Source organism: Balaenoptera ricei, chromosome 13, assembly GCF_028023285.1.
Source record: "Balaenoptera ricei isolate mBalRic1 chromosome 13, mBalRic1.hap2, whole genome shotgun sequence".
In the NCBI taxonomy this organism is placed as follows: Eukaryota; Metazoa; Chordata; class Mammalia; order Artiodactyla; family Balaenopteridae; genus Balaenoptera; species Balaenoptera ricei.
Window position 1 is genome coordinate 44,328,489 of NC_082651.1, and position 26,840 is coordinate 44,355,328.

General features: G+C 42.7%; 1 protein-coding gene across 1 annotated transcript; it reads right to left on the reverse strand.

The window, feature by feature from the left end:
• PLEK (pleckstrin) lies at positions 1–26,840 on the reverse strand. The gene is made up of 9 exons (XM_059942550.1): positions 26,740–26,840; positions 16,870–17,025; positions 16,440–16,621; positions 14,512–14,603; positions 10,475–10,659; positions 8,945–9,049; positions 3,910–3,993; positions 2,996–3,065; positions 1–1,654 (listed from the first exon to the last, which is right to left on the reverse strand). The coding sequence occupies exons 1-9, from the start codon at positions 26,779–26,781 to the stop codon at positions 1,518–1,520; spliced, it is 1,053 nt and encodes a 350-aa protein (XP_059798533.1). The 5' UTR covers positions 26,782–26,840; the 3' UTR covers positions 1–1,517.

The following is a 26,840-nucleotide window of genomic DNA, read 5'->3' on the forward strand; positions in this document are numbered from 1 at the left end:
GAAAAACTACTATGCATGTTCTAATACAGTTTACTAAAGAATCAGAGAAAAGGTAGTCTTTCATCTCTCGGCCATTGAGAAAACAATCTGGAGGTAGGAATAGCTTCAAGGATATCGTGTAGAATTGGGGGAGGGAAAGAGAGGAGTTGATAAAATCAGGAAGAATTTTCTACTCTCTTTTCCTCACTAGGGCCTTAAAATTAAAAATCTGAAGTTGGAAAATACACCTGCACAACATACCAGATTTCCATCTCAATTTTGGTTTAGAATCACTAGTTGATGGACGGGGTCAAAAATTGGAAACAGGTACCCAATTTGAATCTAGGTCAGATCCCTCTGGCTGATGATGGGTCCATGAGGCCCCTCAGAGGCCAAGCAGGAGACCGGACAGCTTGTCCTTAAAGCATATGCTTTAAGGCACAACCACAGTATCTTTAACTCAAGAACTGAAGGCGCGGCACGATGTGACGGCCACCTCCACACGCTGTCTAGATGTAAGTCCTTTCAGAGCTGTCTTTGTATAAACTCATCATCCAATCAGCTGGCCTGTGATCCAGCCCCTACACCCTCTGGAGCTGGGGGGACACTTCAGGCGGGCAGCTGTCCAGCCCCCTCACCCATGGAGAGACCCCATAGAGAAAACCCCTCTGGCCACTTTTTTCTGTAAACACTCAAATGAAACAGAATCTTGCAGATTTGGAGTTCCTGCTCCTAATTAGAAAAAATGGTAGAGAAATGCTCTGGAAAGGGACAAAGATAGCCCCAAGGCAGATCAGTCTCCAGTGCGAGTGGAACACGCCTGCTTTGGGCAGCTTCAGGACGTGGAGAGGACCCTGGGCTACTCCTGGTTTCCTCGGGTCTTTTTCTCAGAAGACATAACTTTCCAGGCTGTCGTCACAAGGCTTCAAGCTAAAAGCCAACACTGCAGCGCTGGCTCCCAGGAAGTTTCTGGGTAGGGCAAGGAAGGAAGAGGGTTGTCCTTGACCGTGATATATGATCTTGTGGCCAAGAGCAAGGGAAGGCAGCAAAAGGGAAAAAAAGAGGTTTGTATCTAGTGCTCTTAGTACAGATGGGCAACAGTTTTAAAGGGAAGAGTTGTTTCAGGTTCTGAAGGCCAAGACTTGGTCACAGAGGGACTCCAGCTGCACTGCCATGCGTATTAGAATCGCGGGGCTTTTGAAGCTAGGGGGGACCTCAGGGCTCTCCTAGTTCAACGTCATTTTCCAGAGGAGGAACCTGAGGCCTGGAGAGGGTAAGCAACGTCCCCAGGCCACACAGCTTGTCATATCTGCCTGGGGGACACAGAGAGTGGCAGAGAGCCCTCAGTTAGCAATGCGGTCGGTGTAGGCGAACATCATGCAGCACGTGGTTAGTTACATTCAGGACCCCCGAAGATGACAATGTCCCACCCCTGGGCCCTTTCTCATTGATCTGTCGCAGAAATGGCCAGGTCCTGGACCGAGCTTATCCATGAGGTTCCCTCGGGAAGCGGGGTGGTGCAGGTCACCGGTGTGTCCTCACTTCCCCGTCCGGAAGGCCACCTGGATGGCTTTGATCCACTCGGTACGCTCCTTGGGGGTGGCCGCTTGCAAGAAATAGTGAACTTCGTCAGCCGTGATGATCTCAAAGAGGTTCTCTTCTTCACTCTTCTTGCCTGGTGAGAGAGAAAGTGACAGTGGGCATGGGCACCAGAAAGGCCACTTAGTTCACCCTCCTGCAAGCAATGAAATCCCCATTTTTCAAGCGTTCCAAGAAAATTAAGGATGTGATTTTCAAATTTACCATCACTGTATGATCGTACATATTCTTTATATGATTATATATATAGTGCTCATATATACAGGTATGTAGCATGATTTTGTGTGTGTGTGTGTATGTGTGTTTAAGAAGTAAAACACTCAAGGGGAAACATTTTATAGTTTATAAGTAAACTAAATTTCTCACTTTTGCACACAAATAGTGTTTAACAAGTAACCCTGTAATAGTGTCCAGTGAGTATCTTTCCTCCACTCACAATATAAACCAAGAGCTGACCTCAGTATATTTTTTTAAAACACCAAAAAAACCCCAGATTCACCACTAGTGCCATCAGTATAGCCTGAACTGGTTTTTATCAAGGGCTAAGTGAGACTCTTTGCTGAAACATCGGAAGGCAGCAAACTTTCCAGTACTGTGACAAGACCTAAAACACGTCCATCTCAGATCAAAAAGCAGCACGCTCTCCACCCCAACACCCAGGAAGACTCTACGGGGAGAGGGGAGTGAGCAGATCCAGGCATAGTAAAAATCTCAGCTTTTGCAGCTGCAGTGTTTTCCTGTCAGCCTCTATAACCTCATAGACCCAAAATGACAAGGAGAAACCAGGGTCTGGATGTCTGAACCGCATCTGCCCACTGACACCACTCATCCCTACACCTGAGGAGACACGGTCATTTCATCACCAAATCATAGACTTGTGATCAGGACCCAAGGGTCATCTGGTGCGACTCCATCATTCTCGGAGGAGACGGGAGAGCCCAGATTAGTTAGGCAACTCACCCAAAGTTGTGCCACTCACTAACTAGCCTAGACCTAACCATAACCCAGGAGCACTTCCTCCTCCCCATACCGCCTCACGGCACAAATGTTCCTTTTGTTGTGGGATATTTCCTAGTCTGTAAAAGGTCCCCTTTAAGGAATGTCATGGCTCAGTCTCAGGCATCAGGAGGTAACAAGTGTCTCCACCTAAGCCGGTTCTGAGGTGGTGGATTTTTCTCAGCATTGCACTAGGATTTATTCAAGGCATTCACAAAACCACTCCAAGTCCCCGAAGCCCAGAGAGCCAGGGCAGCAGTTGGGAGAGAATAGCTTTGGGTCTCTGTAAAGTTTTCAGACAGTAAATTCATTCATGCCGGAGTGAGGGAATGAGGGAGTGATTGCTGTTGACTCAGGGTGCCCAGGTGTGGGAAGAGAGCCTGGGTAGACACACCTCTCTCCCACAAAAATTCATTCTTACCATCTGGGTTGCTCTCCACTGAGGTCACCACGCAGCCTCTCAGGCGAATCGTTCCCAAGGGATCTTCCCCCTAAAGGAGAGAGGAGTCCTTCATTATGTTTCCAAAGTAAAATGTATGGGTATACTTTATCCTGTTGGTGCAAAAGCCACACAGACTCACTGCGGTGTAGAGAAGAGCAGAAAGAGATGAAAGAGACCCCCTTCTGGATCCCCCATCCCTCACTTCACACAGCGGGGAGGTGTGGGAGCTGGATGCGGAGACACAAGTCAATCTGAGCTTCACATCCGGAGGTAAGTGGCAGGCAGAGGAGGCAGTGAGGCTGAATCATCACGTCCCATGACAGAAGGACCACATGTTTCCAGAGCCCTTTGGCCCCAGGCAACAGACATAGTAGTCTAACCTTCACAGGAGGGACTCGAAGAGCCCTGCCCTGCAAGCAGAGGCTGAAGACCCAACCCAGGTAGAGAAGGCTCATTTTACTGAGGAAAAAGCCCTCTTCTGAATAATCAACAGCCCAAACGGCTGGACTCAAACAATGTTCTCACTGAAGTAGGCCTAGAAGAGGAATTATCACTTTTTTGCATATTAAGCCAAGAGCACAGAGTTGGATTGGTTGAGTTCCTCTGAAAATATCAGATTGGGGCAAACAAAGAAAATTATGTTGAGTTGACCAAATAAATGACCATCTAGTGATATTTTCTTCCATCCCTGTGATTCTGCTGGCCTCAAAGCCTAAGATCTCAGATCTTTGCAATCAGAAGGGGTAGGAAAAGGCAGAGGAGGGTGAGGAAAAATAAGAGGGATCGTGAAGAGGAAAGGGGCTTCAACAGAGCAGAAAGGGGCCTGGGAAGCCCAGTGAATAGAAGCAGCAGAGGCTTCTAGTGGGATGGGTTTATCGAGCACAGCCTCTCACCCCAGCAGGGTCATAGTAGTGCAGATACGCAGGGTCTTCTCGCAGAATGAACTTCCTCACTTTCCAGTTCTTCCGCCTATGCCCCTGTATCCAGGATCAACACAGAAAAAGAAAGGATGAGTTCTTCGCATCACTCGGTACACCTAGTACCTACGTGATAAGTCTTGTTGAGTTGAAATAAGAAAAAAATAAAGATGAAATCCTAACTCCAGGAGAAACCAGGCCACAACCCAGACCTTTGTCAGAGAGATAGCAGTAGATAGATGTTATTAAATAATGGATTAAGTTATTTCTAAGATTGTCTTACAGCTTTAGCGTTATATAAGACAGTACTATGTACAACGTACTGTGTTAGGTAATGGGGGGCTATCAAGAAATTTAAGACATGGCCCTGTTCTTCAAGGAGTTTATAACCTATGTGGAGATATAAAATAGCAAATGTCCAAATCAAATAACATGTATAGGTAATGAGTTTCAAAGGATTTTTAAAATATTTATTGTTTATTATTTGGAAACTTAATTTGGGTTTTTTTTGTTTTTTAAATTTTTACTGAAATACAGTTGATTTACAATGTTGTGTTAGTTTCAGGTGTACAGCAAATTGATTCAGTTATATACACACACGTATATATATTCTTTTTTATAGATTCTTTTCCATTATAGGTTATTACAAGATATTGAGTATAGTTCCCTGTGCTATACAGTAGGTCCTGGTTTCAAAGGATTTAAATGAAGAGTGTGTAATTGTGGGTTTGGGATGTCAAAGAGAGCCTCATAAAAACCTACATTTATCCACGTGGGACACACAGGAGTTATATAAGTGAGAAAGACGTGGGTGGAAAGACCAATGACAACAAAAAAAGCAGCGGTGGGAATGTCCAAGGCATATTCAGACCCTGATGAGTAAGACCAGTCAGGCTAGAAGGCAGGGTTCATGAGGAACAGCAGAGGCAAGTTTGGAAAAGTGGAAGGAGACAGTAAAAAATGAAACACGGGGTGTATTGTCATTGATGGCTTTTGAGCTGGAAGCGAAAAGATTACAGTGACATTTTAGGAAGATTAATATGGTGACAACATACAGGATGGCCCAGCTGGCTAGGTTAAAGATAAGCCAGGGGAAATATAATATGGTAATAAGAAGATCATCAAGAAATGATTGCAACAACCCTGGCATAAAATTATTAGGGACTAACAATGGGTAGCAGCAATGGAAATTGGAAGCAATAGTGGTTGTGACAGCCATGATGAAGAAGAATAGGACTTGGCCCTCCCCCAGAGAATTAAACATTGACATTGTCTAGACTGGGTTCTGAGGCAGGATTTGTGTCTGTTTATCTTTGTTTCGCCTATGGCCAGCACCGTGCCTGGCACACGGGAGCCCCTTCATATCTGTTTGTAATTGCCTTGAATTACCCAGTTATTTCAATTAGCTGATAGTAGTTGTTTAAAATGTTATGTTAAACCTGATTCTATGATTTCCCACAGTAAATTCAAATGACAACTCCAGAAGCTAAAAAAATTAGATTAGAAAATTTATAGTTTCTATCTTGCCAATATGAAGAATATTGTACGCTATTTCTGAAACACCACATGCTAAGAGGCACATATACAAATTTTCCAAAATTTTTCACTGCGCTTGTATAGAAAGCAATGAAACGTCTGTGATTTTAGCAAACTGTGTCTCCTTCATAATGCCAGGTCAGAAGAGTGTAAAGAGAGCTTTCAAGAATGGGTCTAAGTTATTTGGCAGGGCGTCTGGTCAAGGAGCTCAGCTCCAAAGAACCTTTTACTTGCCTGAAGAATGGAGCCAGGAACGCTGTAGAGTCATATGGGAGAACAGAGAATATTTCTATCTGCAGTATCACATACAGAATGGCTTTTGTAAAGCGTCAGTTTCTAGAATTCTTGTTATGAGTGCCTACTCCTTGCCTTAGCTGATGCGGCCCATAGGCTGAGGACACTGAGGCTTCTCCCCTATGCCGGTTCCTCCAGATCCACGAATACACAAGACACATCCTCTTACGCAATTACTGGGTGAATACCAAGTACTCACAAGTCAGTGGAAGAGGAAGGTACAGGAGGATGTGAAATCAGCCAACCCTGGCCAACCACCACATTGTCTTTAAGCCCTCACTGGCATCACAATATGATGCACTGAAGAGTTATCTTTCATTGACTGAGTATTTCCTGGGGTATTTTAAGGAATGCATGCATGCCTGGGGTTTCCAAGAATTGTTGCTGCTCTGTCAGCGTCATCTATGCGCTGTGCCATTTTATACAAGGGACTTGAGCATCCACAGATTTTGGTATCCGTGGCAGTCCTGGAACCAATCCCCTGCGGATACTGAGGAACGGCTGTGCTTATATTCGATTTAATCCACTCTAAAAATATTTGTTGTCTATTACAGACCAAGAAAGATGCTGAACTCTGTAGCAGATACAAGAAAAACACATATAACACAAAGAATCTCCTCATCAAAGAATCTACACGTGGTTGAGAAACTAGATATTTTATTCACTGTCGTCGCAGAATGAATTGTATGAAAAGGATTACATTGAATGTAATCCAAAATCATTCATCCTCAAACTTGCTTGGCCCCCAAGTAGAATTATTTCCTCTGGGATGAGAGAAGGAGGGGGGAAATGGGGAGGGCACTGACCACCAGCTGGATGCAGCTACTTCCCACCTGTGAGGTATGGGGCACGGGTGTCCTTTTTCGAGATAAGCCTTCTACACAGGTAACCCTGGCTAACTCCTAACAGTAGACACAGGGTAGTTCAGTTTTGTGGTACTTAAAGAGAAGAGTTTCAAAAATTTCTCAGGTGATTCTGCTATGAACCAGGATTGTAAACCACCAAGACAAGAGATTGGAGACATTAAAGGGGGCTGTCAATTCAAGTAGAAGAGGTTTTTCTTCCCTCTACCTCCCCCCAAAATTAGAGGGGAGAATATTGAAAAAGAACACAATTCCTGAATGCACAAAGATTTCTGTTTTCTTCATTTTAAAAGGAGGCTTCTGACTATTTAAACAGTGGTACTTTGACAATAGGATAAATTCACTTCTTTTAAGAAAAAGGTGGTTCTTAACATTGGCCACACATCAGAATCTGTTGGGGACCTGTAACATGCAGAGACTCTGATTTAATTGGCCTGGGGTGCAATTTTAACAGATTCCTGGAGGATTCAAATGTGCACCAACTGGGCGATCAAAAGGCTAACTTGCACCTACCAAAGTCCATGTAAAGAAGGCGAGGGAAAACAGGGAAGTAAGCCTACTTCCAGTACCATTACTTTCAACACACGCTCGCACCATTACCCTCAGCCGACTTTTGACCATCCGGCATCTCCACTGGGCCCTTTGCCTGGACACGACTCCAGTCCAGCCGGGACTTTGTCTACCCCTTTTCAACCTTCATGCTCAGTTTCCTCAGGGCTCCACTCTAAATTAAGACTTGTCAGATCAAGTAACTCAAGAAAAGTCCTTCATGGCTGATAACAATATAGAATTATAGAAGACATCAACAAAAAGGAAACAATGAAATTCCCCCCCAAGTGATTCCTGCCTTAACAGCCACCTTTCAGCACCTGTAATCAAAGAGCCAGATAACGTAGGAACGTTTGTCAGAACAAATGAGAAAGCAGGTGATGGACAAGCTCTGCCTATGGGCAACTGCCAGATCCTTCCCTGTATAAGGCTGGCCCTACTCCTATGCTCATCCTTTAATCTAGTCAGTGAGCACCCTGTCATAAAAGTTAGTAGAATAGTCTAGAATTCTTTCTAAACCGTGGCTGTATTATTCCTCAGGACCTCGTTCTCTCAAAACCTGATGTGAAGGTAAGTTTTCCACACTAATGCCCTACTTCCCCTAGTGAAACTCAAAATCCATATCAACATTCTCCTTTTTAAGTATAAATATACGCTCAACTTTGGTTCTTCTCTCTTCACCCTGGAAGTCCAGGGTCCTATTATAAGTCAAATCTCTCAGTCCCACGGGACCTGTAGACAACACATGGATATCTCTTTATGGCAACCAGATTCTCTCTGTTACGTACTGAGCAGTGCCTTTAAGACAGCTCACAGCACAGCCACGAGGGCAAGACCTTGGCCTTAAAAAGCAGCTTTGGCTTCTCGACAACATATGCTAGCCTCAGTTGTTTCACCCTGAATATTCTCATATTTTCCTGTAGAGGTGCTGGCCCTGACTTCCTCACTCAGCCCCAGCCCTCGTGTTCTCTTACCTCTTGGCATCCCGTGCCTTGGCGCCTGGTAACTAACCAGAGCTCTTCAGCTCACCCCGGCCCCTGCCTTCCAGACTGACAGTGGCCAGTACTGGTGGACACGTGGTAATTACTGAGTGTCTGCCCTCTGAGCAGATGTGACCTTTGTCTGCTGCTGCTCTTGCAGAGCTGGTCTGGATTTGGTCTCACCATGACCTACCCACAGTCTGAAATGGTACTTCCTTGCTCTCAGTGGTTTATGATGTCCCTCTTCCGGGTATGGCCTGTTCCTATTTCCTGGTTGCTTTGCAGGGAGGAGGGATAGGCCAATGGAAGTACTTTCACTATGAAACATCCCTGTCTTTTGAAGGCATCTCTTAGCCAGCTGATATCCTCCAGCTAATGAAATGGTCAGCATTTTCTTAAAACATTGATAGAAGAAGAATTTCCCTATTTTATTTATTTATTTATTTATTTTTAATTTTTTTGGCTGCACCGCACAGCATGTGGGATCTTAGCTCCCCAGCCAGGGATCAAACCCACACCCCCTGCCGTGGAAGCGTGGAGTCTTAACCACTGGACTGCCAGGGACGTCCCAAATTTCCCTATTTTAAGGTGCTTCTGCCCTGCCTGCCTCAGTCCTCCTGACCTAATGCCACTTTGATCATCTACTTAAGTATCTGTCTATCTTTCACTAGGTGGGTGTCATTTTCTAATTGACTATTGACCAAACAAACAAAATACCATTTGGTGATTTAGAATACAAAGGACTTGGTAAGGGAGAAAGGTTAGGATGGAATAGTAGTGACCACTCACCTGCTTCAGTAGACATCCCTGCTTGATAACGACCCCTCTGAATTCTTCTTTCAGAATCACATCATCATCACTGGAATTCTCTTCACAGAAGAACCCACTGTCTGGCTATTGGGGAACCAAAAAGCAAGTTTATTTTCCCAGTCTTAGGCATATTGCTACTTATACCATCTCCATCTCCCTCTCCCCTCCAGCCACTCCTTCCCCCTGTGGTTTATTGGTTTATTCCAACCTGAACTTTAAAGTTTCTGGGGGTTTTTTTTTTGGTTTTTTTTTTTTTGGCCTTGCAGCGTGGCATGTGGGATCTTAGTTCCCTGATCAGGGATTGAACCCGCGCCCCCTGCAGTGGAAGCTTGGAGTCTTAACCACTGGACTGCCAGGGAAGTCCCATCGAGATGTTTATTTCTTGTTGCTAGATGCTCTCTTGTCTCCGCTCGAGTGTGATTTTATCAATATCCTTTCATTTTCTTGGGTTCCCCAAGCTATATTGGAAGTCTAGCTCAGCACATCTTTTTTCAAATCCTTTCTTCTCTTGGGACCTTCTGGCCAAATCCCTGAAAGCAGAGTTGGCTAGTTTATAAGACACTGTGCACACAACACAATCTCCATAATGCCCTCCGCCACTCAGCTCCTCCACTTTGAGAAGACCAAGCCACATCCTCTGAGGTCAGGAGGGAACTGAGCCTTGCTCAGTTATAAGAGAGCAATGAATCACACAGAGGAAGAGGAGCCACTGTGCTGGGTATTTTTAGAGTCCCACATTTAAATGGCTATAAACAACCAGATCAAAATTCTGAAGAAAAAAAAAAAATTCTGACAGGGGAACTTCCCCAACGTGAAATGAAACTCTCTGTGACATTCATTTCATTTTTAGAAGCAGCTTCCTTACTTTTGTGCTCTGACCCCAAATAGAAACAAAATTGCCAAAATCCCCCTAGAAATCCACTTTGCCAGATTTCTCATGTAACCCAAGATTAAGTCCATATTGTACAATATAGTGTTTCCCAATCTGTGGTAAGCATGCCACCGGGGATACTCATGGTGCAGGGGGAAGGAACCTGGATGAACACATTTTGTACTGAGTCACATATTTTCATGTTTATTTGGAAATATAAAACTGGCCCATTGTGATTTTACACATCTCCCTCTAGAAAGGAAGCTCTCAGAGGGCCATAATTTTTGCCTGTTATTTTTCTTTCCACTACTGTATCTCCTTTGTCTAGGTGGGTGCCTGTCACATACTTGGGCCTAATAAGTTTTTATAAAAGAATTCTTGCTTGGAATAAGAATAGATAGAGCAAATTTTTAAAAGTAAATAAAGAAAACTATTCAAGTGAACAATATTTTCCTTTAAACAATCTCACTGGATGTGACAGGCACTGTGGAGGGGGACAGCTGTCAAGTCAGGGACATGCATCAATGCTGTAGGGTTGGGCTCTTTCTTTCAAGGCGGATATGAACTGAAACCAACCCAGACCCCGCCCAGAGCAGCCCCCAAGCCAGCAGGAGTAGATGGGGAGCTCTCTCACTCACAAAGTAGTAGAAGGCGTCGGGGTTGTCGAGGAAAGGGTTCTCAGCAGTTCCATCCACCGCGTTTTTGGAGAGGTCTCCAGCAGGCTGCAGGTACCCTTCGTTGAGCAAGGAGGAGGCTATCACGAGGCCCTCCTGGCGATTCCGAACAGATTTATTGGAAACCAGCCAGTCGATGACACAGTTACCTGGATGGGACCATCAGAGGGAATGTTAGCTCTCTTTACCAAAGAACAAGCCACTGACAGTTGCCCCTGGAGAGCTCCGGATGACCCAAGGGTCGGACTTGTCTCATCTTCCCTATTACTCCAAGAAGGAAAAATGAAATCCGTGGGACAGCTACCTAGAAACAAAAGGAACTATGTAAAATGTTTTAAAAAACATCTAGAGGGCTTCCCTGGTGGCGCAGTGGTTGAGAATCTGCCTGCCAAGGCAGGGGACACGGGTTCGAGCCCTGGTCTGGGAAGATCCCACATGCCGCGGAGCGACTGGGCCCGTGAGCCACAATACTGAGCCTGCGCGTCTGGAGCCTGTGCTCCGCAACGGGAGAGGCCGCGACGGTGAGAGGCCCGCGCACCGCGATGAAGAGTGGCCCCCACTTGCCGCAGATGGAGGAAGCCCTCGCACAGAAACGAAGACCCAACACAGCCATAAATAAATAAATAAATAAATAAATAAATAAATAAATAAATAAATAAATAAAGGAGTTCCTTTAAAAAAAAAAAAAAAAATCTACATGCTCCTTAAGGAGCAATGCATGCATAAAGAAATAGTTTTTACTAACCCACTCATTTATTCCATTAATGACCTCGAACTTCTGCTAGGAGCTAAGTTCCGTGATGGGTGCTGAGGAGGCTTCCTCAGGGAATCTAAAAGGGAGATCTGGGTGATAAGTGTTGTGACAAGTGCTTTGCTGTGGATGGATACAGGGAGCTGTCGGGTCAAATCTGCAGGAAGGCGTGGAGGGGTGGGTGGGGGAAGGACTACTGAGTGTGCGCCATCAGGAAAAGTTTCACAGAGGAAGTGACACTGAGTGGCTGCTTGCCAAGCATCTACTCAGGCGGGGGCCGAGAGAACCAGCAGGGACTGAGGCAGCTGCAGTGGGAACAGATTCACACAGGCATGAAGCAGCCCCGCTGGTGGGTGGGGGGACGAGTTGGTGGAAAGAAGGCAAACAAAGACAAGAGAGAGAGAGAGGAAGGCCCAGTGTGAGTGGGGAGAGCTTTGATGGCACATTAGGATATTTGGCAGTGAAGAGCTATTGCAAGTTTTTAAGCAGAAAACACCATGACAGTACGTGTATGTCCTAAATTCGAATTTGATGATGTCCCTTGCACCGAATGTCACACCTTAGACAAGGGTCTAGCGGAGACCTTGAGAAGCCATTCAAACAGCCTTCTGCCTCAAGAGAGGATTGCGAGGAGCCATCAACTGGATTATTAGCAGGTGACAATGAAACTTTATATGAAAAATATTCTGTACAAACAACAAGGTCCTACCACATAGCACAGGGCACTATACCCAATATTTTGTAATGAGCTATAAGGGAAAAGAATCTGAATAAGAATATATATATATGTATGTATAACTGAATCACTGCGCTGTACACCTGAAACTAACACAATATTGTAAATCAACTATATTTCAATAGAAATAAGTAAATAAATAAAACAGAACTGATGAGGATGATTATAATTTTTGTGACTTTCTGTTTGAATTAAAAAAAAAAATCCCACAAGGACTGAGAGGCAAAGAATATAGAAATCAATTTTCACTGCAAAGTAAAGGAGCTGTTACAGTGGAGGATTACTGGACTGAATGTCAATATTATGACATAGTATGAGTGTGTTTCGTGTTTGGTAATTGCAATCATTGCTGCTTTTGTTGTGGTCATCCATGTACAATGCTTGGTGTCAGTCTATTTATCTCTTGTAAAAATAAAATACAGTGTGTGTGTGTGAAAAAAAAGTAAAAATAAAAAAAAACAAATTTCTTTCAAACATTTTATACACATATATATATATATAGACACACACACACACGCACATACACACACACACACACACACACGCACATATGTATTCTGTACAAATGTAGGCAACAAGGGAGCCAACATAACAGGTCCCAGGTCATCAAAGCAAGAGCAGTAGGGTATGCCATCCTTGAAACAAGAGTGAAAGCAGTTGATTAGTGTACCTTCCATGAATTTCATATACAAAATGCTTTGCCCACTTTTCTTTCTCTAGAAGGATAAACTAATTAATACTGCATTTCTGACTTTAATCCTTGTAGTGACCCTGTAAAAGAGGTAGGGCAGTAATTACAGACCTCTTTTAAGAATGAGAAAATTAAGACTCAGAGGGTTTAAGTGACCTTAGGCCCGCGTTACACCTGCAATGGGCCTTCACTTAAGTGTTCTAAGCCTAGATTCCATAGGTGTTCAGCTAGGCATGCTGAAGCTCGAAAGATAATTTCAGTCTAGTCTCCCCATCACCTGACATTCCAGGTCCTCCATCACATGTCATCAGTGCCTGAGTCCCGGTCTCTGCCCCAGACTTGTCTCTCTGCTGAGACCACCCGAGTCCCACAAGAAGGCTCAAGCCACCTGAATTTCTAGAACCCGGTCTGACCTTCAATGGAGAGAGCTTAAGTAGTTCAAGCCCTGTACTCTGGGACTCAGTAAGACATTTCACAGGAAATAAGTCTTACCTGGACCTTGTGCCCAGATCTATATCAGAACCTCCCCTTGGTTTCTTTTTCCAGAGGCTTTGTCTTGGTGACCTCAGTCCTACTTGAGTTAGGGCCCTGCCTTATTCTCGGTATCTTGATTCCAAATCTCAACGCTGGCTTTTCTGATGCTAATGGACTACTGCCTTGACTCTCTGAGGCTGAATTCCCCTGGGATACTACCCCCCCCCCACACCCCCCCATTACCCCAGATCGCACCCTTTATCCTCCACCTTCCTAACCTTGACCTCTACCATTTTTGTGAATTATCTGTTGATTGGACAGCCCTTCAGATTCCATCTGTTATATCTTCTCAGTGTTTTCCTCTCCTGACCTCTATTGTCACCATAAGTCAGCCATGTCTGACATCTGACAACCTAGTCCCAAACTGTACTTCTCATTTTTTTTTCCCTAAGGAACCATCAGTCCTACCAGGCTGGTCATTTTCTTTCCCTGATGAATATTCTGGAAATCTCAGCCCCATAACTTTGTCCTCACCATCTGCTCAGTCTAACTATCCTCATCAGAATTCCTTCCCACAAATACTTAAAGAAATTCTACCCATCTTTCAGAGTAGAATTTAGGTCCCACCTTCTATTCATCCCAACTACCCCTGAGTTCTTTCTCTTTTCTGAACACACAGAATTGATTGTGCAGACGTGTGACTTCTTAGTCATAATAACTGCATTGAGAGCTTGCACCATATAGTACTTAGTGTGTGTTCTAAACACATTATAGTTACAGCAAGCCTTAATGTAGGTGCACTACGATTATCTCTATTTGATAGACGAGGAAAGTGAAGCACAGAGAGGTTAAATTGTTGGCCTAAGGTTTTACAGCTAGTACATTGAAGAGCTAGAATTTGAACCAAGGAAGTCTGGCTCCAAAGAACATGTTTTAAACCACTACACCACCTCCCTAAACCCATAATACATAATGCCTCACCCTGTGCAGCCTCAGACATCCCGAATATTGCCACCTAAATCTTACATTGGGTATCTTGATTCCTGTTTATCACCTTATTCAACTCTGTGTCTATTTCAACATCCTGCCATTTATTGGAAAACAAAATATGACCCTTTGATTGATATAGCTGGAACGTCTGAGATTTTTATCTTGAACGACAAAGTTTTGTTTTACCCTTCTTTCTCCTTCCACGCTGGGGAAGTTCAATGATCATGTCCACCAGTCTGCATTCCATGACCCCACTGCCCGCCCCCATGCTCTACATCCGTCACCCACACGTGAGGCTGAGCTAGGCCTCCATACCGCCTGCCCCAGAAGCCCCACTTCAGACTCACAAGGCCTTTTACCTGTGAAGCAGTGATTGAAAATCTTCTTGTCCTTCTCTAGGTTCAGTTCTTTTACTCCTTTTTCAGTGTTTTTCATGGACAAATACAAGGCACTGCACAGATGAAAACACATGGATGAGCAGGAACATTTCAGAATGGCCAGTCCTCTCTAGGATTCGCCGCCTCGAAGGGGCTGCCCCTGAGTACAAGCTTCCCCCTCCCCAGGTGAACCCTGAGCCTAATGTCTCCAGTAGATCATAAGTAGATCATTAGAGGGCAGAGTTCATAATTGCATAACTTTGTGGCCTGAGCAACATTCAGCCAAATGTACTGGGAAGGTGCTTAAGGTCTCTTAAATTCACTAAACTCTGCTGGTTTAATTTTTAGTGTCTGAGATGGAGAGTTGCCCCCAGTTAGATGCCAAAGATGAAAGGTTCTTGGGGCTCAATCCTCATGTCCCATTTCTTTGTGTCCTTCAAGAGACCATCTGGTATAGACATTTGCCTCCCTGAAAGTGAATGTCTTGACTAAGCTTATCCCTTTATCCTGAAAATTAGGAGATAAAGCAAAACAGTGAGACATTCTCATTTTTTGTCCTTGAAGTAATAAACTAGAGATAGCCTTATCAGAGAAATTGCAAGCAACAAAACCCAAGGACACTTTCATGCATCTCATGGCTCCACATAGCACAAGCATCATTCGCACTTAGTTCTGACAGCTGTGGCTAGAAATGTGATCACTTGACCACCGCACCCAGCAGCTACAGCTAGACTAGGCAACTCCTCTTGGGTCTTTACCAAAAAGCTTTCTTGGTGAGAGAAAGTGCTCATCCTCTCTAAGCTCAATGCACAAATTTCATCAGACTCCTGTGACCTGCCACGTCCTGCATTAGGCATGCAGAGGGCTTTTTTCAGTCCCCTCCTAAGGACTCCCCCCACCCATTTTGTAAACAGAATCCTGGTTGGATGCTTTAAGTAGCCAATATGGAATTCTTCCTGGCAGGGCTCCTGTTACAGGATATGTTCTGCATAAAAGCAAAAACCAGCAAAAAGTAAAGAGACTCCTAGAGAAAGGGACTCATGTGATATCAACCTTTAGGCAATAACCATCACCTGCAATTCCAGGCCAGTCAACATCAGAGGTCATTAAACTAGACCAAGGCACAAATGGCTTCCTGCTAGGAGAGGAGTTCACCCTTGCTGACTGTGTGAACTTGAACTTGAAACCTTACCTACTAGGACACACAGCCCCTGCCTTTTCCTACCTACCTATAGATCCTGAAGCTTTGTTTAAGAGTAACTTATTATGGCTACTTCATAAATACAATTATGCATCTCTCTCTCTCTCTCTCTCTTTCTCTCTCTCCATCCCCCATCTCGCTCTCTGCCAAGATTACCCAAAATGAGGGAATTTAAATTCCACTGCCTCCTCTCCTCAGCTGCTAGACCTTAGAGAAGCCACAATCACTCCTTCAGACCCAGGTAAACATCTTAGTACACCAAGTGCCAGTACTAAGGACCTGGAAGGGTGGATACAGCCTTCAGAGGTGACCAAAGCAGGCCTTGGAGCAGGATCTGTTGTGAGATTTCAAGAAGCAGGGTGGGAGGAGGGAAGAGTGAAGGGAAGCAAACATAGAAAATCACCCTATGGAACGAAGTGAGAGAGTGGCATGGACACATATACACTACCAAATGTAAAATAGATAGCTAGTGGGAAGCAGCCGCATAGCACAGGGAGATCAGCTCGGTGCTTTGTGACCGACCACCTAAAGGGGTGGGATAGGGAGGGTGGGAGGCAGATGCAAGAGGGAAGAGATATGGGGACATATGTATACATATATCCGATTCACTTTGTTATAAAGCAGAAACCAACACACCATTGTAAAGCAATTATACTCCAATAAAGATGTTTAAAAAAATAAAAAATAATAAAAAAAAGAAGAAAATCACCCTAAGTCAGTGGTTTCTGGCAGTCGGATGGACCTCCTGGTAGATTTCCTGGCAAACTTCTGGCCTCCTTCAATGCATTTAATGGCCTTTTTGATGTCCCGAACCCAGGCATCTCTCTCTTCTAGGAAGGCTGCCTGGAAGAAGTGGTCCTGCTGTTTGGTCGTAGTGATCTTAAACACAAACTGAAATCAAAACACATCCCATTAGGAGTGACTCCTTTCAAGGGGCTGAGGTCTCTTATGAAGCACAGCAGTTGAGCCAACCCTGTTCTGGAAGTGCTTGACCAAGAAAGACCCAAATGCCCAGGGTAGAGGGTGGGTGGTGGGGAGAGGGACTGGCACAGGAAGCTCCATTCACATTTCAGGCTATGCATGGGCTCAAAGGTCAGCGCCTGACAAGGTATTCATTGTGGTTAACGACATCAACTCACCATCCTTTTGCCAAAGTCCTGGCAAGGGCTAGTCAGAGTGCTTCCTTTCAGGGGAATCATTCCTTTGGGGCTGTTATCACTTTTCTTCTTATAGAATTCAATTCCATCTTCTAACAATACAACCCACATGGGTTTCCAGGTGTTGAACATGCTCCCCTGTAATGACAGCAGAAAGAGCTGGGTACTGATGTGTTCTAAAACTCTTCTATAGGTGGCAAAGGGCTTGATAAATAGCCTAGCTTTGGCCAGTGTGGACACAGGTGACCCACATTTGTGTGACCAGGCTGCTAGGAAAGCAGCCTTCAGGGGAGAAGGGGAATACCATTCTGCTGAAACTTTTAAAAAAAAAAATTTAAGATAAAATATATACACACCTATAATTAGACCATAAGCCTCTCCTGGGCCGTTGCCAAGGGAATAGGGTGTGAATCTCAACTCTCCTTCTTGTACATTTCAGGTTGACTATCTGTGGCTTATTTTCTCCCACCCCTGCCCATTGTGTTCCTTTCAACTTAGGGATGGCAAATAGATTCTACCTCAAGTGCCAACTCAGACTGAAGAGTAGAGGATGCCTGAAGCTGGACTCACTGGAAAAGTGCCACCATCAATAGCATGTGCCATAAATGGTGGCATGCTAGCTGCAGTTACTTCCATCCTTTGGTCTAATCAGATTTTATCTGGATATGAACGTCAAGAAGAAACTCAGAGCACAGCCTTGTGTACAGGCATGGCTAAGAGGTATGAAAATCACCTGCAGAACTGTCTCTAATGCCAGCATGATGCGGTCATGTCAGTGTGGCCTTTAGGAATATCCTTACTTAAAAAGTTTTCAGTTTGGGTTAATGCCAACTGTCCCTTTATCAACAGATAAGCATTCTGACTACATCAAGGAAGTCTCTCTTTTGTGTCTATATTTTGGGAGGGTTTTGGAAAAGGAAGAGAACAGGGTTCTTTGCCTCTTATCTTTGAACCCACGATGTCACCCTGTCATGACTACCACAAAATGGGATTATCATCCAGTTCCCAGAAGATCCTGCTGCTTATCTTAAAATACCAAGAGCCTCTATATAAAGGTCCAGTTTCCCAAAAGGAAGACTATTTATGCGAAGAAGATAAATACTTGTGGGACTATCATTTTGCTTGTCCAAGTGTTTCCTTTGTTTTAGTTACTGGAAAAAAAAAGTTTTAAATTAATACACACTATCTCTTTTCTGAACATGCAGAATAATTATTCATGCTAACAGTGAATTATTTCCCTTTTTGAAAAAATGGGCAAGGTCAGGCACTATGCCAACACCTGAAATAATTTCAATCAAATGTCCTTCTGTTTTACATCTATCAGAGAGAAACTCAGAATATAAAGAGTTCCTGCAAATCAATAAGAAAAAATACAAATAATCTATTTTTTTTAATGGGCAAAAGACTGGAAGAGGCATTACATTAAAAAAAAAAACTCTGAAAAAGTGTTTAACATCATTATCCATCAGGAAAATGCAGATTAAAACCACAATGAAATACCTCTGCACACCCACTAGAGCATCTAAAATTTTGAAAGCTTGAGAAGAGCAAGACTTGGCAAGGATGGTAACTGGAACTCCCATACATGGCTGGCAGGAGTGCAAAATGGTACATCCAATTTGGAAAACTGTGGAGAACGTTCTAATTCTTAGAAGATATATTTTGACATATTTAGGCATGAGGGAGCATGATAAACTGACTTATTCTCAAATATCTCAGCATAAAAATATGTGTGTATATTTATATAGAAATACAGAGATAAGACAAATGTAGCCATGTGTTAACAATTCATAAATCTAGGGAAAGAGTATATAGGTAGTCATACTATTTTCTCCACTTCTCTGTGGGTTTGAAAATGTTCAAAATAATTGGGAAAAATTAATAAATAAATGAACAACACATGATACTACTACATACTAAAATTTGGGATGTGCCTTTAGGGAAATATATAGACAAGTCTAAAAAATGTTAAATAAATGAAATTAATAAAAGATCTATTCACAGAGCTAGGAGTAAGAAGTTGGACCAGATGACTGCTGAAATGCCTTTCAAGTCTCAAATTTTATATTCCACTTCAGACCTATCAAAGATTTATAACTGCCAGAGTCACTCAGGGCTTTTGACCTTGGAACCGGGATAAAATTAGGAGACGTCAGCCAGCACTACATTCCTTCTGTAGACCATTAAAATAAAACTACTCCGGAGCCAACTATTCAAAATGAGTTTGTGCTTTACTAATTCAAATGTAGCCTCAGGGTCTGACAGCTCACTGCGTGGAGGAAGTGTCATTTGGGATTCAGGGGCATTATGCCCATTGAGGATGCTGATACTTGGTAAAACAAGGGAAATCGGACAGCTTATAAAGTGGGACTTTCTTCCAGGCTTGGTAGTGGTTAGTTAGGTTAGGATGATGGAATTCTGGGTCATCTCTCTCCTCTGCACCTGCTGGCTTCTCCCTGGATAACCTGACAGCACCTCCTCTCCATGACCGCTATATTTACCCTTCTCTGTCCTTAACCTTCTTGGTGCTCACCCAAGAGCAAACCCAGAAGTGTGATCACGGACTGCCCATGCTAGAAAGGCATTTAGGATCATCTATCAACACCTTCATCATACACGTAAGAAAGCTGAGGCCACTTTAAGTGACTGGGCCTAGTACAGCTGACCAACTAATGTGGGACTGAGATTAGAATCCAGGCCTCCTGATTCCTAATTTTATGTTCTTTACACTTCCCCTTAGATGCCATCTTCATTTTGGTTCTCACTGAGTTATTCTGGAATCTAAATCAATTTTTAGGCCACTTAGCCAGCTATATATATATATATAACCTCATATATGTGTATATGTGTGTACATAAAATCATAAAACATATCTAAATTGTAAATCACATCATAATATGATCCTATATAATAGATATGTTTTATGATACTATAAATATATAAGGTCTATATATGTAAGTAAATATATATGTGGCATATGCCTGCTTTCTTCCATTGTAGACCAAAACCTATACAATTACATGTCAGAATGGGTAGGTTTTAAATGTTGAGTCAAATTTAAAGTTTCCAAGTGAGTCACTGTACATCATCATGGAAGTGGTTAGTTTAGTGCATAAGAGTCTGACATTGCATGATACCAAAAGAAGAAATCTTAAAGCTCAAGATATTTGACCACTTAAAAAAACTGAATTTCTGTACAGTAAAAAAACAAATGAGGGCTTCCCTGGTGGCGCAGTGGTTGAGAATCTGCCTGCTAATGCAGGGGACACGGGTTCGAGCCCTGGTCTGGGAAGATCCCACATGCCGCAGAGCAGCTAGGCCTGTGAGCCACAACTACTGAGCCTGTGCTCTAGAGCCTGTGCTCTGCAACGAAAGGCCACAATAGTGAGGCCCACGCACCGCGATGAAGAGTGGCCCCCACTTGCCGCAGCTGGAAGAAGCCCTCGCACAGAAACGAAGACCCAACACAGCCAAAAATAAAATAAATAAATAAATAAATAATTAATTAATTAATTAAAAAAAAAAAAAAGAACTTTGTAAGGTAGCAATTTCTGTCTTTCCAATGTATCCTTTAAAAAAAAAAAACACACAAATGAACAAACAACAACAAAAAAAACCCTGAACAACTGAAAAGCAAATTAAAAGGTATGAATATGTATAATATAGTATCATATAATTAAAGGTTAATATCCTTAATATATTTTTTAACCCTTTAGAAATCAATAAGAAATATACAAACCCTCTCAATTTTTTTTTAAATGGACAAACAGTAGAAACAGCCAGTTCTCAAAAGAAGAAATGCTTGGGTCCAATAAACATAAAAATGTACTGCTTCAACAGCATTTAAACAAATGCAAATTAAACAAAATATAAACTTATTCTTCAATCCTTTTTTTTTTAAAGATTTATAAAATGTATTGGTGAAGATTTGGGAAAATGGGCGTGTGGGGGAAAAAAATGGAGCTCTACTGGTCAGCAGTTTGATGTGGGCTATCAAAAAAACTAAAGTCATTTGTAGGCTATATAAATAGAAGCATAGGAAAGTAACGTTCTAACTTTAAATAGAGCATTACCAGTAGGTGACCATGGAGCTGGGTGACCCAAGCTCAAATCCCAGCTCTGCCACATTCTAGCAATGTGACCTTAAGGAAGTTTTTAAACCTCATTTTCTACATCTGGCAAATGAGGATAATGCTACCACCTATTTCTTAGGATGATTGGGAGATTAAATAAAATAATCCACGTAAATTGCTTAGGGCAATATCCAGAACACAGTGAGCACCCAATAAATACTATCTAGTCCCTGTAATTCTGTACTTACGGTTGCACCTGGAGAATGAACTTGAGCTCAGGAAACCTCAAAGCTACAGATAAAGTGAAGCCTGTTCCAAAGAGAGTGACAGGATGGCATCTCTCTTGGGGAAATTGTTGGAACTGGTAGGTTTTAGCCCAAAAAGGGACAGGCAGAGTAGATAAGGACTGTCTTCAAGGGTGTGAAACATTTCGATTGTTCTGAAGTCTCAGTAGGTGAAAGTTTCAGAAAAAAACAGTTTGCTGCGTAACTTAAGGGAGAAAGTTAAATTAGTGAGTTCCCTGGCACAAGAGGTCTTCTAGCACTCTTGTGAACAGAGTAGTAAAAGAAATGCAGGCCACAGATGAGAAGTTCAATTAAATGCTTATCAAAATGCGTTACATTCCTTTCAATCCTCAGATTCTACACATCTGTTCTAAAAACGTGTTATTACTATTGTGCCTTTAGTCTTCTAATTCCAGATGCCCTTGCCTTCATCTGAACACTTGGGCTTCATCTGCAAGCAAAAACAAAACAAAACTGCCAAAAAAAAACCCCTCAAAAACATATTTAACATGAATATCTAAAAATGACCCCATTAGACATTTTTTTTTAAGTTACCATAATATGAACCCCTGATTTTTTTGGTTTCTCTACAAATAATGACAGATAAAGCAGCTCCCATGCTTCAGACATTGGCCTGGGTGTTGGGCTATAAACATGAACAAGACGCCATCTTTGCTCTCAAGATGTTCACAATCTAACAGGGGAGAGAGTGACCTTGACCTGCAACTCTAGGTCGGCGTGATGAATGCACAAACTGAGACAGGCCTTCCTGCTGCGCATGTGTGGCTTCACAGAAAGAAGCCATGACTCATTGCCGAGGGAGGGGACAGCTTGATTGTGGTGCCGAGCCCCTCCCAGACATCTCCCACCAAGTGAAGACACCTCCTTTCACTTCTCCTTTTCTTCAAACTTCTCTTTTCCTATGTTGACATATAGCTAGAATTCAAAGGAAAACTATATGATGGTCAAAACTACGTATTGAACTAAAGCAGAAGTGTGAGTTAGTATCATCTGTTCTCCCACACTCACGGGACATGTTATTTTAAGTTGGTGTTGCTTCTATGAAGTCCTTATTTCTGCTACATCGTAAATTGCATCATCTAGTTGTCCAGCCTGATCTATGACATCACTTGTATAACATCCCAGATCAATGGTCATTTTGTGCCAGTTTAAATACTTTGAAGGCAAGGAAACGAATCTGTTCAGTAGAATATTTTTTACATAAAAAAATCTCTTCCAGGTTGGACAATTTCTCAATAAAAACATATTAGGTTAACAATAGAAAAATGACACAAAGTGTCTAACAGCGTGATTTCTGGAGTCTTAGGGATTTGGGTTCAAATTTCAACTTTGCCTCTTCTAAGCTGTGTGACCTTAGGCAAGTAACTTCATTTTTCCAAAACATAGTCTCCTCACTTATAAAATGAAAATAATAATAGTACCAATTTCCCATTGTTATAAAGATTAAATAAGATAATACACTTAAAGGGCTGATCACTATGCCTAGCTTGTAGCAGGTGCTCAAAAAATGGTAATCATATTGGCAGATAAGATGACACCGTTTTGGAGGCAATACTATGAAGTCATTCTGGCCTAAGGTTCTCCTGGGCACCACGCATCACAACAACAGTGCTTTGGAAAAGAAAATCACTGCAATCTGAGCCCATGAGGGTCACGTATAACACGGTTAGGCACAGCTCTCTGTGACACTGGGACCACACTGCTGGGTTCCAGTTCTTCTCTGCCACTTAATAGCTGTGTGACCTTAGGCAAGGCCCTTTGCCTCTCTGTACCTTACTTTCCTCCTCTGTAAAGTAAGGGTAATAGTTGTACCCACTATATATATATATATATATATATATATATATATATATATATATATATATATATATATATTGCATTAATGCATTAAATGCTTAGATCTGTCCCTGCTGCAGGGTGAGCCCTACATATGTTGGCTACTCTGATGACAATGGATCAATGTGTGCCAATCAAGAGGGATTATTTCATGGTGTCTGGAAGACAAGGTAGCCGTTCGAAAGAATTGCTGGGCAGAGACCCCTGAGTCCTGCTCTCTGTTTTAACCCAGGCTTTCCTCCTTCTATCAGTACATCAGCTTTTTTTTGCAGCCCTCTTCTTTCCTGACCAAGCCTCTTGTCCTTCTCTTTCTCACCACCCCGATTCCTGTGCTTTCCCCCAGTCTCACAGGCCACCTAAATTCCTAATACACTCCTTGGGTCAGTCCTGCCACTCCACAGGCTGGCTGTTGTCATAGAAACGACAGTTGGCTGCATAGACCTCTAGGAATGAGGCTGGTTTGTGACGTGACTTGGTGGAGTCTAGGTTATTGGTTGCATGTAAACTGCTCGTCTCTCTTTTTTTTAAGCTATGATCATAAACATATCCAAATCAGTAGTATATTTTCAAGGACCCCCAAAATATGTTTATTAGCTGGAAGTAACCCCCTAATCAGAGAAAAAGGGAGGTTGAGGTCACTACACACACTCTTGCCCACAGTACAGTTTGTCCAGGCCCCACTCTGGCTCTGCAAAGTTCATCTCACCTCCCTTTTGCTGGCTTGGGAAGCCTGCTTTTCAGAAGGCTGCCTGGGATCAACGAGATGGTGGGCTTTGTGGTTGGGCAAGCCTGGGTTTGAATCCCAGGTTGTCCTCTTACCGGCAAGCCACTTATTCTCTCTGAGCCTCAGTTTTCCATCTGTAAGATGGGGATAAGGGTACTGTTACATAGGGTGGATAGGATTGAATGAGATGGAGTTTGTACAGTGGCTAGCTGCTACATGGCAGGCTCTAAGCGCTCCTTTTTTTTTGAAGTCAAAGTGGCAAGACTTTGAGGCAAGAAAATCTGGGTCTTCTTTAGAATGAAAAAGCTGCAAAATGACAGAATCATGTATTTCCCCTCCTGCTCTTCATAAAAAAACTCTTTAAAGATCTGTCCATCAACTCTGTTTAAAGATATCAGGGGGGAGGCAAAGGAGGAAACCTGAACTGTGAAATGTGGACAGTTTTCTTGCACAGAAGAAAAGCAGAAACATTACAGAGTCGATACCATTGACTACCGACCCCAAGATTACTGACTTGACAAAATCCTTGTACTAGCATATTCTAATGTCATATTTTTTCCACCCAAAACATCTTTATAGCCAATAAAATTATTTCATAAAAGAAGAATAAGGAGAAATATATTCTCTATTACCACCCAGATATCTTAAACTGCATAAGAAAGAAAGGTGAACAGAGGGAGACATATATTATCACCTGTCGTGCTTTAACATCAATGACTATAGTCAAGGCGTCCCCCAGCCTTGTCAGAGAAAGATCTCCATGCTCCTTTCTTCACTATTAACTTGGCAACCAACCCAGGAAGCAGGGCATATGACCAATAGCATCTAGGAGAGGACTGCCTATCTACTGAAGTATATAGCAATACTGATATTAATAATCATTGTGACTTAGGTACCATCTACTGTGTGCTAGTTTCCTGACATATACTTTTTAACCCATGTATATGAAGTATCTGAAAGAAAAGAAAAAAATGACGTCTAAAGAAGTTTAGAAGTTTAACACCTTACTGGGAAATTCTGACTTCAGTTCTGCAGCTGACAAAGGGAATCTCTGAACCAAGCATTTCTTTAAAATAACAAATTAGAGAATCCTAACACATTATAACAGAGAGTGTTCGAAAGGCCCCAGACAGAAATGCAAAAATTATGGAAGATGTAAATTGTAGACATGAAAATTATGGGAGATATAAACTGGAAAACTCAATATGAAATTTCACGATGTTTTTTTCTAGGTACTTTTTCTAGACTGACTTTTACAGGCCATGATCTGAGAGAATTACTCTCACTGATTTAAAAATTTATTAATTTAAGTCCATGTGCTTGACAACCCTAACTCTTTCATCGTCATATTCTAGTGGGGCAGACTCACTTATTAGAGATTGAGTCTTTTAATCCTTTGTAATTTATAGACTTTAAAATGTAAGTATACAATATAACAGCAATTTTAATTACAAAATGCTTAAATTGTTTTTTTAAAAAAAACAAACAAACAGAAAACCTTTGCAGAAAATGTTTCCATTTACCTGCTCTTCTCAGGATACTAGCCTAGGTGACCAGGAAAGAAATGTCAACATTAATTATTGTTGGCTCTCAAGAGAATATTAGTGCCTATTGCAAAGAATCTACATACACCTCTGTGTATATACATGTGTCTTTTCCAAAGGATGTTTCAAAATATGGCTAGCTAGAAAGAATACCAGCTGAGGGCTCATTTATTCTCTGGCATCTACTCGTAACTCTCACGACCATAGACACATTGCAAACCCTAACTTAGATTGAATTTACTCAATGAAAATCCCGGTGTACTAGACAGAGCTCAGTGCCAGGAGTCAGGGAGTGACTTTCTGGTCCCAAATCTGTCACAGCCACGTGACTTGGAGCAGTCACCCAGCTTCTGGGTCTCAGCTTACTCTTGTGGAAATGAGGGAATGAGGTCAGACGGTCTAAGGCCCCTTCCAGATTTAAATCAAAACAGAATCAGGCAGCAATGTGAGCAGTTTAACCTCCTCTTGGTAGAACTTTCAGGCTAAAATATTAAACCATGAATGGCCTAAAACAGAGTCCCATTATGCTCTCATTCAATTAAAAACTGGGCCTTTAAAGGAATGTACTGAATTCAGTTCACTTCTAACACCCTGAACTCACTTGGGTCAGTGTGAGTTACATGTTCATATAGGTGTTGCCCACAGGATGCCAACAAGCCCTACGTGTGAACTCACCCTCTTGGGGAGTATCACAGTGACACAGCGTCCACCCGCCACCAGGAGAAAAACCAGCAGTGCTAACGAAATTCAATTTCCTGATGCCACACCAGCGAAACCAAGCGTTTTTCAGTAAACTTGCGTCTCTGTTTTCTAATCTTTCAAATGGTGCATCTACCTACCACCTTAACAGCACGTTATCCAAATTCACTAAGAACTGTGAGTGAAGAGATTTCAGTCCAATAAAAAAGGATGAATAAGCTACCATTACTGTATTATATCGGCTCATCTTTAATCATTTTCTTCTTCCTCCTTTCCAAAAAAAAAAAAAGAGGGGAAGAAGAATTTAAATAACAAATGAATAGTTTCTCCTAGTAACCTCTATAGAAGAAGAGTTTCAGTCTTCTAGCATAACACACATGCGTGACTCTTGAAAAGGATGCTTTAAATCCTGAAGGATTTCCAGACCCTGTCGTCTGGAATTCTCAACCCCACAAAACCAAGCTGTGCTGACGCCTGAGCTTGATTAACTCACTTTTAAGAACCAGAAGGCAACACGTACTGGCTTCTCCTCACCACTCCAACCTTCTACAGCCTGCGATGCTCTCCCATTTCAGCCCAATAGGTTCAGCAGGTTAGAGAGTGCAAAGCTGGACTCCAATCCTCCCCCGCCCTATCTCCAGGGACACCCTTGCAGGTGGCACTTTGCTTACCCTCTTCACAAGGTAGCCCTCCCTGATCCGCTTTGGTTCCATGTCGGACGGACAAAGAGATGGCCGAGTCCCCCCGCAGACAAGTCGCCTCAGAAGCTCGC

Coding starts and splice junctions, on each gene's coding strand:
- PLEK (XM_059942550.1), bottom strand. CDS start 26,781: ATGGAACCAAAGCGGATCAGGGAGGGCTACCTTGTGAAGAGG. Junction 16,622..16,869: donor AGGACTTTGGCAAAAGGATG/GTGAGTTGATGT, acceptor TTTTGATTTCAG/TTTGTGTTTAAGATCACTAC. Junction 14,604..16,439: donor CCAGAAACCACTGACTTAGG/GTGATTTTCTTC, acceptor TCATCTGTGCAG/TGCCTTGTATTTGTCCATGA.